The 12,937-nt window shown below is 41.5% G+C and overlaps 1 protein-coding gene across 1 annotated transcript in view; it reads right to left on the reverse strand.

Annotated features, from left to right (window-relative positions):
• Positions 1-670: 670 nt before the first annotated feature.
• The window catches only part of AK7 (adenylate kinase 7), a 35,983-nt gene continuing 23,716 nt past the window's right edge, over positions 671-12,937 (reverse strand). The window contains exons 13-18 of the mRNA XM_089653642.1: positions 12,113-12,241; positions 11,945-12,013; positions 8,276-8,473; positions 5,506-5,726; positions 4,562-4,720; positions 671-1,294 (exon numbers count right to left, since the gene is read on the reverse strand). Of these exons, the coding sequence (XP_089509768.1) occupies positions 1,259-1,294; positions 4,562-4,720; positions 5,506-5,726; positions 8,276-8,473; positions 11,945-12,013; positions 12,113-12,241 (812 nt within the window). The 3' untranslated portion in view covers positions 671-1,258. The remainder of the gene's footprint in view (positions 1,295-4,561; positions 4,721-5,505; positions 5,727-8,275; positions 8,474-11,944; positions 12,014-12,112; positions 12,242-12,937) is intronic.

Consider the following 12,937-nt stretch of genomic DNA (forward strand, 5'->3'; position numbering starts at 1 on the left):
GTGACAGGTAGGATGAGAGCCAGGAGAGAGCAGAATCTCTGAGGCCAAGGGAGTGTAGTTTTTTGAGGAGGAGGGGGTGGTCGACTGTGTCGAAGGCCGCAGAGAGGTCAAGGAGTAGGAGCACTGAATAGTGGCCATTAGCTTTGGCGGTTAGCAGGTCGTTGGAGAGTTTAAGTACGGGCAGTTTCGGTGGAGTGTAGGGGACGGAAGTCATAGGAGGAATATCAAAGCTTCCGGTACTGACCCGTTTTGAGAATTCTACATGCCTTTTTGTCTTCTATTCTATAAACCGGTGGTCCAGAAAAAGCATGCAGCAAGTGAACTAGCACTTTTAGAAAGGGAAATAAATGTACGCTATAATAAATTATGATATATTTGGTTCTTTCATATTACTGATGCAGAAAAACCTGGACTTACAGAACATCTTAAATTGTAACTGTTCTGAATAATCCGGAATATGATACAATATTATCAGTGAAGTCATTTTACTCCACTTTCGAACCTACAACAGTCCCAGGGGGTCTTATACTGATTGTATAGTATCAAAAGTGCTCTCCATACCTGCAGTAACATGAGATGTGTTCACTTTAAGGGGAACCTACCAGCTGTACAGTACAGCATGTGGTCAGTGTTAAATTAATCCCAATGACATCAACTCATCAGAAAAGACTATATAAAATATTTTTTTATTGAACGGATTCCACTTTTTTACAGTTATACATCTGTAAAGCTGAAACTTTTTTTTTAGTTTTGAATAGAGTAGGGAAGGGTTACATCATTTTTTTATTTTAATGTCTGTATTCGGGACATACAACAGGAAGTAAAAGAAAATGTCTATAAATTGATTTTTGTCACTGCAACCCATTGGAGGATTTCCTGTCACATCCTGTCCCAGTGACAACAGTAAAATTTGGGATTTCCCACCACCTTCTGTATGCTGACAAAGATCACTTGAACAAATAGAAAGGGTTAATCTCTCCAGCAGGGGACACAGACAGAAATTAAAAGCTAACAGAGAACTTAATAATGCCATACTCTATCCAAGAACTAGAAAAAAAATAGACATACTTTAAAAGAAAGTAGAATTGTAACTAAAACGTATCATTCCTTCTCCTCAGAATAAGCTGACATGCAGATGTGGAATTACATATTCAATGATAGTTGCCAGCCACGGGCCAAGCTATATGTGCACAAATTAACACAAACAAAATAGAAGGCACATTGAAAACCTTTAAAACTAGAAAAAACAGTCTTCATTCTATATTTCAGGATTGTTCTTGAACAGATATTCCGCCTGTAGGAAAATGAAAATACAAATTGAAAATGTGGACAATTCATGGTAGCAAAGGATCAGGACAGAAACAAATAACATTGATACTTGAGAAAGAAAGCATTGCCCCGCCTTTTTAAGAAACTACAAGGTTTAACCTCTTCACGCCAAGAGCACGCAAATTTGCGGCCTTTTGGCATTTGGCCTTGAAGCCGAGCGGCCGCACATCTGCGTGCAATGAAAAAAACATGCTGAGAGCGCGCGCCCTGCACACATGTCTGATACTCACAGAAAGGTCCTGATCTCCTCTTGTGATCGGGACCTTTCCCAATTATGTGACCTCCGTGACAGCTGACATGACCCTAAAACCCCGCCCGCCTCCCGGCTTCTGAAACCCTTAAAGGGCCGGGAGGAGCCGGTGCAAAGGGTTAAAGAGGAACTGAACTTAAAAAGTGAAGATCTGCTATGTTAAAGGGAACAATTTGAAATGTTAATTGTGTCTATATGGTACACTTAAAAATGTACCTTTTTGTCTTTAATTCCTCCTGAAAAAAGAGGGTACTTCAAGTTCTGTATTCTAATATCTGTAAATCTGCACCGCTGCCTCTAGCTACTAAGGATTTGGAGTGAGAATTGGTGATATCAATAATGTGCTACTCACTGTTCTCCTTACTGGAGGCTCTAATCTGAGGAAGCAAAGCCCTGCCTCAACCAAGATGACCGCCTCCACACAAAAAGACAGTATAAAACAGGGCATGATAAGTCAGCTATGGGGAAAGATGAGGTGCAGGAAGAACACAAGAAATACTGGTGTTGAGTCCCTTGCTCTCTGCCTGACTTTTTTGGGGAACAGCTTACTGTGTCTATGTGGTTCCACTGTATTTGGAACAAATCTTCTCTGCCCCCAAAGAAATGGTAAACCTTTCAAATTGTTGATTTTGGTGATCTGTAGACACAGCTTTTCACTATTGTCTACAGTGTTCATCAAAATGCTTGCATAGACACAGCAGCTCATATGTTTAAATTCTCCCACAATAGATGCTTTAGTGCAATTTTATGTGCAAGTAAGGGGTAGAAAATTAGGCAATATTTACAGAGTAGGTTATCTTAATGCCCTGCTTTTCTGTGTCGCTTTCTCAGAGTTGAGCATCAAAGTGAACCTTTATTGGTCAGTAAACTAACCCTATGGGAGAATGGCACATAAAGCAGGGTAGTGCCAGCTTCTCAAAAAAGACAGTCATGGCACAAGCATGCTTACGTGGCGCTGCCTTGGACTCCTATTGGGTCATTAAAGCATCAAGCAATGCATTGTAGGATGAGTGGTGGGGCATGATTTTCTCTGAGCTTTAGGAAGTCAGTGTCTGCATACTAAGGTTGTGATGCTCACAGTCATTGCCCTCTAAATTTATCCTATTAACAGTTGATGGACAGGAGCCTCCAACAGGTGATCATGCAACTAAAGACTGCAAGACTAGTCCAACACATATATATACAGTGCTCAGCATAAATGAATAACCCTCTTTTGAAAAGTAAGATTTTAATCAACATCTCAATGAACACAAGAACAATTTCCAAAATGTAAAAAAAACCTGAGTTTTATAGAACATTTGTTTAGCTCATTACATGAAAGTAAGGTTAATAACATAACTTAGATTACAAAATCTTCAGTTTTACTCAAATTAGTTGATGCAAAAATGGATACACCCTACAATAAAAACTAAAACATAGTATTTTGTATGACCTCCATGATTTGTAAGGATAGCACCAACTCTGCTAGGCATGGAATGAACAAGTTGTAACATATTGCAACATCTATCCTTTTCCATTCTTCAAGAACGACCTTTTTAGAGCCTGGATGCTGGATGGAGAGTGATGCTCAACTTGTCTCATCAGAATTCTCCATAGGTGTTCGATTGGGTTCAGATCAGGAGACATGCTTGGCCACTGAATCACTTTCACCCTGTTCTTCCTCAGAAATACAACAGTGGCCTTAGATGTGTGTTTTGGATCATTGTCATGTTGGAAAAGTGCACAACAACTAAGGGAACGGAGTCATGGTAGCATCTTCACTTTCAATATAGAGCAATACTTCTGTGAATTTGTGATACCATCAATGTAATGCAGCTCTCTGACACCAGCAGCACTCGTGCAGCCCCACAGAAGGACACTGCCAGCACCATGTTACACTGTAGGCACCGTGCATTTTTCATTGTACTCCTTACTTTTGTGGCTCCATACAGTTTTGAAGCCAACATTTATCTTGGTCTCATTACTCCAGAGTACAGAGTCCCAGTAGTCTTCTTCTTTTTCAGCATGGGCCCTGGCAAATTCTAGGCAGGCTTTTTTGTGCATGGGCTTTAGGAGAGGCTTCCTTCGTGGACAACACCCATGCATGCCATTCCTCTGCAGTGTACGTTGTATTGTGGCACAGGAAACAATCACCCCAAATTGGCTTTCTACTTCTTTGGCTAACTGCCGTGAACTTCAACCCTTCTCATCAGAAGACACTCCTGTCGAGGTGTTAACTTCTGTAGATGGCTGGACATCTCTGTGAGATGGTTGCAGTTCCATCTTTGTTACATTTTTGTATCAATTTTGCTACCGTATTCTGACTGATAAGTAAAGCTTTGCTGATCTTCTTGTAGCCTTCATCTTTCTTGTGTAAAGAAATTATTTTCTTTCTCAGGCCTTGTGACATTTCTCTTTCATGTGGTGCCATTGCTGACAGCATGAAATGGGAGGGGTTTTCTTTGTTAGGTAACGCCCTTTATAATCAACTGTTTGCTGGACATCTGTTTAATGAATAATTAGGCTCACCTGTAGTTGAATTCTTGTTAATTAGGATTGTGTTGTCTAAAATTTTGCTTTGCTCCTAAGGCTTTCATTGGGGTGTATTCATTGTTGCAACATGGTCTTGAATGAATTTGTTAGGAAAAACACTTTTTTGTGTGTGCAAATTAAAAAATTTTGTTTGCAGTCAATGGCTCACATTTTTGGGAGTATTTTGTAGTAGTGTTCCATAGAAAATGTTGATGCTGAAAGGAAAGTAAATCTGTTGGGGTGTACTCATTTATACTGAGCACTGTGTATATATATATATATATATATATATATATATATACATACATATACATACAAACACATACATACACACATATACATGTTTTTATTCCTGTGGGAGACAAAGAACAGGTGATGTGATGACCATATCCACCTTATCAACCAGTTAGGTGTGAGTGGTCCCAATCTGCAACTAATCTTCACCTTTAGAAATAACAGGCAGACTCTTACCAGATAATCTATGGGGTCATCTGGGCGGGCTCTAACACACTCATTCAGCCCCTGTATTAGAGTTGGCATAACATTCTTCATTAAATAATTTCTTAAAGGGACAGACTGAGCTTCCAATAGTTCCCGTTCTTGGCGCTTCACCTCTTCAAGGCGACTGTTCTGTAATATAATAGAGATATGCAATCGTCTGATGTGCTCATACCTTTCAGTTACATATTTAGATTTCATTGACATATATATGGGGTCTCACTTTCCTGATAAAGTGGCCCTGGTCCTTTGAGCAGACTATAGACATCTGATATTTCAGTGAGCCCCAGGATCCCCATAAACCAGTTTGCTCTAATGTGCAAAAAGTGATGAGATGTAGCACGGCCATCTCTGGGCCACCTGCTCCAGTCCTCACTACTAATCTAATGACTGTTGAGCATACGCTGCGGCATGCAGTCATCTGTAGAGGAAATTGAAAGAGACAGAGATTTTTCATATGATTGGCATTTGAAATGAAAACCTGTTCTTTAACTTCTTTCACCTCACACTTTAGTAAACCAGGCCCAAAGAGAGAGAATGCAGCAGGGGCTTGTGTCGGACATTTCTGAACACACTCAAAAATTGCACAAGCATCAGGATGTATAGGACTGTACCATTTCTGGGTTATCATCTCAGTCTAGAAATAGATGCTGACCCTGGATAATAGCTAAATAAAGATGGTGCCATCACTCTTGGATTAAAAAAAAAAAAAAACAGATGAAGGCACTCTGAGCTCTGTGAAAGGTACGGAACACCTGGAAGTATTACATTTACACATTACAAACAACAAAAGAAAGGACAAAAAGACAATTTGGGGCTGCTATGACTTGCATAAGAACATGAACAGTTACACAAAATGTAACACTTATCTGGATCTGCTTGATGCACTTAAAGAAATACAGCTTTCTCCAACCTACCCATTCTTCCCATCGAGCCAGCCTCTCCGCTTCCTCTTCAGCCTCCCTCCGCTCCTGTTCAGCCTTTCTTTTTAATTCTTGAGAAAAACTTTCCTCAGCCTCTCGAAGATCCAGCTCTGCTTGTTCTGCAGCGGTTAGGCCATAGTTCCTAGGATCTCCTATGGCTTTAGTGATTTGCTTTAAAATGTCTCTGTATTGTGGATCATCGTCTTTTGAGACATCTAAGGGATCCAAAGAAAATGGTAAAGAAAAATGTACAAAACACTGCAGACTGTGTTTTATTATTATTATACAGTATTTATAAAGCGCCAATGGTTCGTTCAGCGCTGTACATTACAAAGGGGGACAGAACATGTGACAGAACAATACCAATACAATGCAAAACATGAGGGGATCGAGGGCCCTGCTCTTTCAAGCTTACAATCTAGGAGGGAGGGGATGGTGGTACAGGAGGAGATAGCTGTGGGCGATGGAGTGGTAGGAAGAGTGGAGGAGGTCGGCAGGTTAGCAGGGGGTGGGGTAGGCTTCCCTGAAGAGATGGGTTTTCAGGGTGCGCCTAAAGGAGAGGAGAGTAGGTGATAGTCTGATGGGTTGGGGCAGGGAGTTCCAGAGGATGGGTGACACCCTGGAGAAATCCTGGAAGCGGGCGTGGGAGGAGGAGACCAGGGAACTAGAGAGAACGAGGTCTTGTGAGGAGTGGAGTGTGCGTGCTGGGCGGTACTTGGATATTAGGTCGGTGATGTAGTTTGGGGCAGTATGGTGGACAGCTTTGTACGTCAGTGTTAGGATTTTGAATTTGATCCGTTGCGCAATCGGAAGCCAGTGGAGGGATTGGCAGAGGGGGGTGGTGGAGATGGAGCGGTTGGAAAGGTGAATGAGTCTGGCAGCCGTATTCAGGATCGACTGAAGCGGGGATAGCCTGTGGCGAGAAAGGCCAGTGAGGAGGGAGTTGCAGTAGTCGAGTCGTGATATGATGAGGGAGTGGATGAGCTGTTTAGTGGTTTCTGGGGTTAGGAACGTGCGGATTTTGGCGATGTTTTAGAATTTCAAACACAGCCACAATTATATTTCCACTGTTTTCCACTGTTTAAAAATGCATCTTTTCTCAAATGTATGTTGCTGTCTTCACTGTAAAGATTTCCCATCAGTTCTTTTCCCTGGGACATGTCATTAGAACAGAAAGTCAGGCAGAGATTCTAACCCTTCCCTGCTTTATCCAAATGCAGCAATGCCACATAATAAATAAACAACACTGTTGTGCAAATTTCTTTTTGTAAGGAACAAGATGACAAAAGTAATTTCATAAAATCACAGAGCTGTTGAACTTGCTGACTTTAGTTAGGCTGATAGAGATCTCATGATCACTACTGCCCCCTGTGGTGGGGTGTAAGGAAAAAGGTTAGTGAAAAGTAAACCAGGTGCTGTGTGTTACTTGTGTCTGAGCTCCCCTTCAGTTGTTCTTATTTCTGTAAATGTGGATAATGCAGTACAGATTATAATGTAATATAATAAGGATCACAGGAAATCAGTTCTACTCACTAAGAAACAACACTGCATTCACACATAGAGAGCAACACAACGACTAATAGTACACTGTTATCTGCAGTTCCTGAGTCCTAGATTGGATTCAATCTGCACAGAGGGTAATTCTTTCTCATCCAGATAATACTGGCTTTATGGAAGATGAGTGCATCAGCTTGGACACAGCAGCTGACGGACACCCCCAGAGAGAGTGTATAGGACAGTCAATGGGTCTTCAGGGAGTGAGGAACTGTGTCTGTTGAAATGCCCTTTAATAATATTGTGGAGGTACACAGTGTGGTGGGGAGGAGGAGAATAATAAAGAGCAGCAAAAGTTGATAGGACAGAAACATGTGAGGCTTATTATTATTATTTTGTGAGAAATACAAGTTATCTTTAGTTTTTAACTGTATGTTTACCTAATATATTCATGCTGAAGTTTGAATTATTTTGCCTTCCCTGGTTCATCCTTTCCCCCTCTTCAACATGCTAATGAAATGTTCAAATAAAACCTTTCCAGTTTCATTACATACATTATTTTAGACCCAGTGATATCTTCCTGGGTCTCTGTGCTTCCCTATACAATGCAATAAGATCATGGCTGGTGGGAGGGGCCAGCAGGATGCCATACATAGCTTCATGAAAAGATCACAGCACCCTTCCTCAGTACTCCTCTGAAAAACCCTGTTGTAAGCAGTGGACTAGTTCTTGGGAGAAGTTATGCAAATATCAAAGTGACATACTGCAGTTTAATTCAGATTGCCCATAAGTAAACACACATGTGATGCTCAGCCTATATGAATAAAATAACTATGAAAGGGGCAGGCAGGGACAGTCAGGCTAGGGAGGAAATAGCTAGATGGTGCTAGATGTTTTCCAGCCAGGAAATGAAGCAGGCTCTAGCTACCGCAGCTGCTAATGCACAATGTGGGAAGCTCACAGTGTGCAATAAAATCAGAGTAAGCCATTTTAGTACAGAAGAGGAGCCTGTACCACTGTGCAAGACTGCATGTAAGACTGGAATTCAGATGTAAAGACTTAATTGAGGAGTACTGGTGGTCAAGAGTCAAACATTGCAGAAGAGTTGTGCTGCAGCTGTGATTACTACTATTTCCATGTTAGTTTTAAATATCATTCTAATAATAAGGCAGGACCACTCACTATATATTCCTTACGTATGTAAAGATGTGGCCTGGGGAGGCAAGTGGCCAGTAGCCCAGAAAATGCTGGGAACCCCTGTATAACATACCAATATGCAATGGGTGGATTTCAGCCTCATCAAAATAGTTGAGTACAGTCTCATCTTCAGTGTTCAATTCTCGGAACATCGCGAGGGCCCTCAAGAACCGCTCCTGTGTGTAATGCGTTCCGGCAACTACGCTTTCTGGCAGGTTGATCACACGGTTTTTAAGGAATTCATCAGATGCATCCAAAGAAATGACATATTCTATACACAGAGAAAATGGAAATATATCAAGCAAAGCTCACTCACAAATGATTTAATCATTTGTAATCCACTGACATACCTCTGTATTCATTGTGCAATTATGTTACCATGTTACCAGGAATGATATTACCTAGAAGAGCTTTCCAGCCTAAAATAAAAAGTATAACTAAAGGCAAAACTTTTTTTTTTTAGTTTTAGTTTTGGATAGAGTGGAGATGGATTACAACACCTTTCAGGTTTCTACTGGTGTCTGTGACCCCGTTAAGGAGTCTATATTTGTCCTGTTTACCATTATTATCATTGAAAGTGAAAGTAAAAGAAAATCCCAAATTGTTGTTCCCAGAAAAGGAATACAGGGGAAATCTTCCAATGGGGACACTAGTTCTGGTGACCTGGGGGTCCCCAAGGAATTCCCTAAATTGCAGGGATTTCCTCTCACTTCTTCTTTGGCTATGGGACAGGAAGTGAAAGGAACTCAATGGGACACAGATGGTGAAAAAAATGTTGACGGGGTTATAACCCTCCCTTACTCTATCCAAAATAAAAAAAAAAAAACTTTTGCCTATAGTTTTACTTTATTCTATGGCCATACAGGGCAATGCAACAGGTTCACTTTAAAATAGATGTTTGCAAAGAAATAGAGGGCGCACGGGCCTAGTGCATTACTTTTTAAAAATTAGATTTATTGAATAAAAGTAGTATACTCACAAAAGAATAAAATCGCAGGCACATCACAACAAAGACAGCAAGAACCTCTTCCTCAGAGCCTCCTGTGGCTGTGTAGACTTGGCTCTGAGGAAGAGATTCTGCCTCGAAATGCGTCAGCCATTTGGAGGCCTACAGTCCCCCCAACAGCCACCATCTAGGGAGATTGGACCATGCTGTCTTTTTTGTGATGTGCCTTTGATTTTATTCTTTTGTGAGTATACTACTTTTATTCAATAAATCTCAATTTTAGAAGGTAATGCACTAGGCCCATGCGCCCTCTGTTTGTTTCTTTGCACACAGCTCCTTTGGATTTCCCTGGTCCGTTGAGGCCAGCATTGGCTTGCGTTCCCAAAAAGTACTCCATGTGGGGTTACTGACATTGTGGAGCTCATCGTCCAGCGCAGGAGTTTCAGCATTCATTTGCTCATGCTTTTTTATCACTTTAAAATGGAACTATGGGCAAAATAAAAACAGATTTATAATAATATCTTCCAGTCTATCACTAGCATTAACATGGCAGGTTTTGAGTTCTCCCTGTAACACAATTTTATTACCTGTCAGTAAAACCCTTATTTTTCCAATCCCTTTTTCCACACACATGGTGACAACACTGTTCACTCTGCAGTGAAATCCCTTTGAATAGGGTAATCGTAGATGGACATTTATTTTAAAATGGACAAAGTGATAACCCTTTCCTGTCTGCCATCTGTAGATAAATGTTTCTCAACAAAATGTCCAATGCCAAGGAGATGCTTTTAACTGCAGAACTAGCATCCAATGCCTGTTCCATCTGCTAGTTTTTGTTACAGTGCTGCATCTGAAAATGGCTGCAGTCAGGTACAGCGATCAGTATCCATTCACCATGGTTTCCAATCATGTGATCGATGCGTAATCACATTGTTTAAAAACAAGCTGGCATTGGTAAAGCACAAATGAAAAATATATTACATTCAGTACATTACAGTACACAATACATTAAGCTGTTAAAGTAACATGCATTTATACACATTTTGGTCCATTTGTGAGCTTATAATAGAAAATCTGAGCAGAATATTTATTAAAACAATAAGCCAAATAAAAGAGATATATGACCTTTAAAACAGTGTAAAATTGTAGTGAAAATTAAACATAGAGGTATTATCAAGTTAACCAACTCATACAGATGTTGATAAAAGAAGCCTGTGTATTTAATCATCATAACCCTTGGTCACAAGAGGGTTATTATTATTATACAGTATTTATATAGCGCCAACAGTCTGCTCAGCACTGTACATTACAATGGGAGACAGTACACGAGACAGTAGAGTAACAATACAGTGCAATACACGAGGAGTTCGAGGGCCCTGCTCCTTGCAACATACAATCTAGGAGGGAGGGGATAGTGGTACAGGAGGAAATAGCTGTGGGGGATGGAGTGGTAGGAAGAGTGGAGGAGATCAGCAATTAGGTGAGAGCGGGGTAGGCTTCCCTGAAGAGATGGGTTTTCAGGGTGCGTCTGAAGGTGAGGAGGGTAGGTGACAGTCTGATGGATTGGGGTAGTGAGTTCCAGAGGATGGGGGAAGCCCTGGAGAAGTCCTGGAGACAGGCATGGGAGGAGGAGACTAGGGAACTAGAGAGTAGGAGGTCTTGCAAGGAGCGGAGAGTACATTTTGGGTGGTATTTGGATATCAGATCGGTGATGTAGCTTGGGGCAGTGTTATGAACAGCTTTGTACGTCAATATTAGTCATTTGAATTTTATGCGTTGGGCAATCGGAAGCCACTGGAGGGATTGGCAGAGGGGGGTGGCGGATATGGAGTGGTTAGTAAGGTGGATGAGTCTGGCTGCATAATTCAGGATAGACTGAAGCGGGGATAGCCTGTGGTGAGGTAAGCCGGTGAGGAGGGAGTTACCGTAGTCAAGCCGTGATATAATAAGGGAGTGAATGAGTTGCTTAGCAGTTTCTGGGGTTACGTATTTTGGAGATGTTGCGGAGGTGGAGTCTACATGAATTTGTCAGCAATTGGACTTGGGACTGGAAAGACAGATTGGAGTTTAGAATGACACCTAGTACTCTGGCTTGCGGGGTGGGACTGATGGTGGCGTTGTTGATCGTGATGGAGAGGTCGGGGGGGGGGGGCGCGGGCTGGGGGGAAAACTAGGAGCTCGGTTTTGGAAAGGTTTATTTTGTGGAAGTGGAGTGACATCCAATCTGATATGTCGTTCAGTAGGCTAGTGATTCGGGCGGAGACTGAAGGGGTGAAGCGAGGGGTAGAGAGATAGATTTGCGAGGGTTTTTTTGAGCAGTTACAGCAATATTTCTTTAAAAAAATGATTAAATCATATGAATAAAAGCTAAGAGTTGTAAGTACCCCCGACAGTGTTATATGTTTTTCCCAATCCTGCTGCTGTGCATTTTGATGGATAGTTTGGCCTGCAAATAATATGTGGAGAATGGCCCAGTGATGTCATATGGGGCTAGAAAGAACTGAGTCACATGGTCCTGATACCCTGATGTACTGGCTACTTCTATTAGCTGTCAGTGCCAAACAGAGAAGCCAGGGCCAAAGGAAATGTGAGTACGGGCAGGGCAAGACTGAACAATAAAGTGAACCAGTTGCTAAGCCCTGCATGTGTGAAATATGTCCTATGTTCATGGGAGGATCACAGGAACATCAGCATTCCTTTACAAATCGTTTGGTAAATAAAACTTTTCTTATAGGTCTCCATGGTGTATTTAGCTGTTTGGATGGAAGTTCCCCTTTCTAAATTACTTTTACTCACCTGGAGTGATGGTTTTATCAAAATGTGGAGCTTTACTCCTACTCTCCTCCTCTTCTTCTCCTTCTTCTGCTAAAAACCCAGAAACACAACATATTCTAAACCTCATTTTGTAAATGTACAAAAAGCACTTACAGAAATGTTTGATGCAAGGAAAGCAATCTTACTTACAGTTGAAAAGCTCCTTAGCGTGCTCGTAGGTCTTGGGATATCCATCTAAGACATAGCCCTGGTTCTGACAAGGCATAGACTTTAGTTTCTCCTTCATGAACCTGATCACGTAGCTGTCGTCCAGACGTCCTGCATTCAGAAAGTTCATGAGACAGATGACAATACATGACCAAACGTTTGTGGACACTTATATGAGTTTGTTGGATATCCCATTCCAAAACAATGCGCATTTCTTTATCTAGAGAGGTTTCAAACCTACTGGCATTTTATTACCTGATTTAAATATATTTGGGATGTTTCTGTGGCAATTCAGCCCTATGGCAACATGGCTGAGCTGCCTGTCTCCTCCTGTAGGTGGAGTAAAGTGCAGTACAAAAAGATGGCTGACATCAGACACTAGAGAACCCCTTGAGAACATCTGATAAGACGAAAAGTTTTGGGGCACAATCTCAGAGCTGATGTCACACAGCTGCACGATCCTGGGTCACCAGTGGCTCTCTCAGCTCCTTGGTGAGCTCTATCTGTTCCAGTAGGAGTTGCCTTTTGCTGCTGCCTAAGAGGAGTGATACCGGAGTGGAAGTGCATACACCTGAGGAGGATTTATGCCTGGGAAACATGTTGTGTCTGCTGTACCTGTTACAGCTTATGGTTTGGTAAGTGTGACACTGATTAAGGTTCTGGCATTCTGTGTTCCCATTACACTACAAGGATCTGCTGGATGGTGGAAGATCTTTTTTATCTGAGTATACTGTATATGGACTTTGAATTAAGGGAGACTTCAGATTTGCCACATTGAACACTGTTTACTCATTTTGTTTTTATTTT

This window comes from Staurois parvus, unplaced genomic scaffold (genome assembly GCF_062004578.1).
Source record: "Staurois parvus isolate SC_StPar_1 unplaced genomic scaffold, SC_StPar_1.0 ptg000718l, whole genome shotgun sequence".
Classification (NCBI taxonomy): domain Eukaryota; kingdom Metazoa; phylum Chordata; class Amphibia; order Anura; family Ranidae; genus Staurois; species Staurois parvus.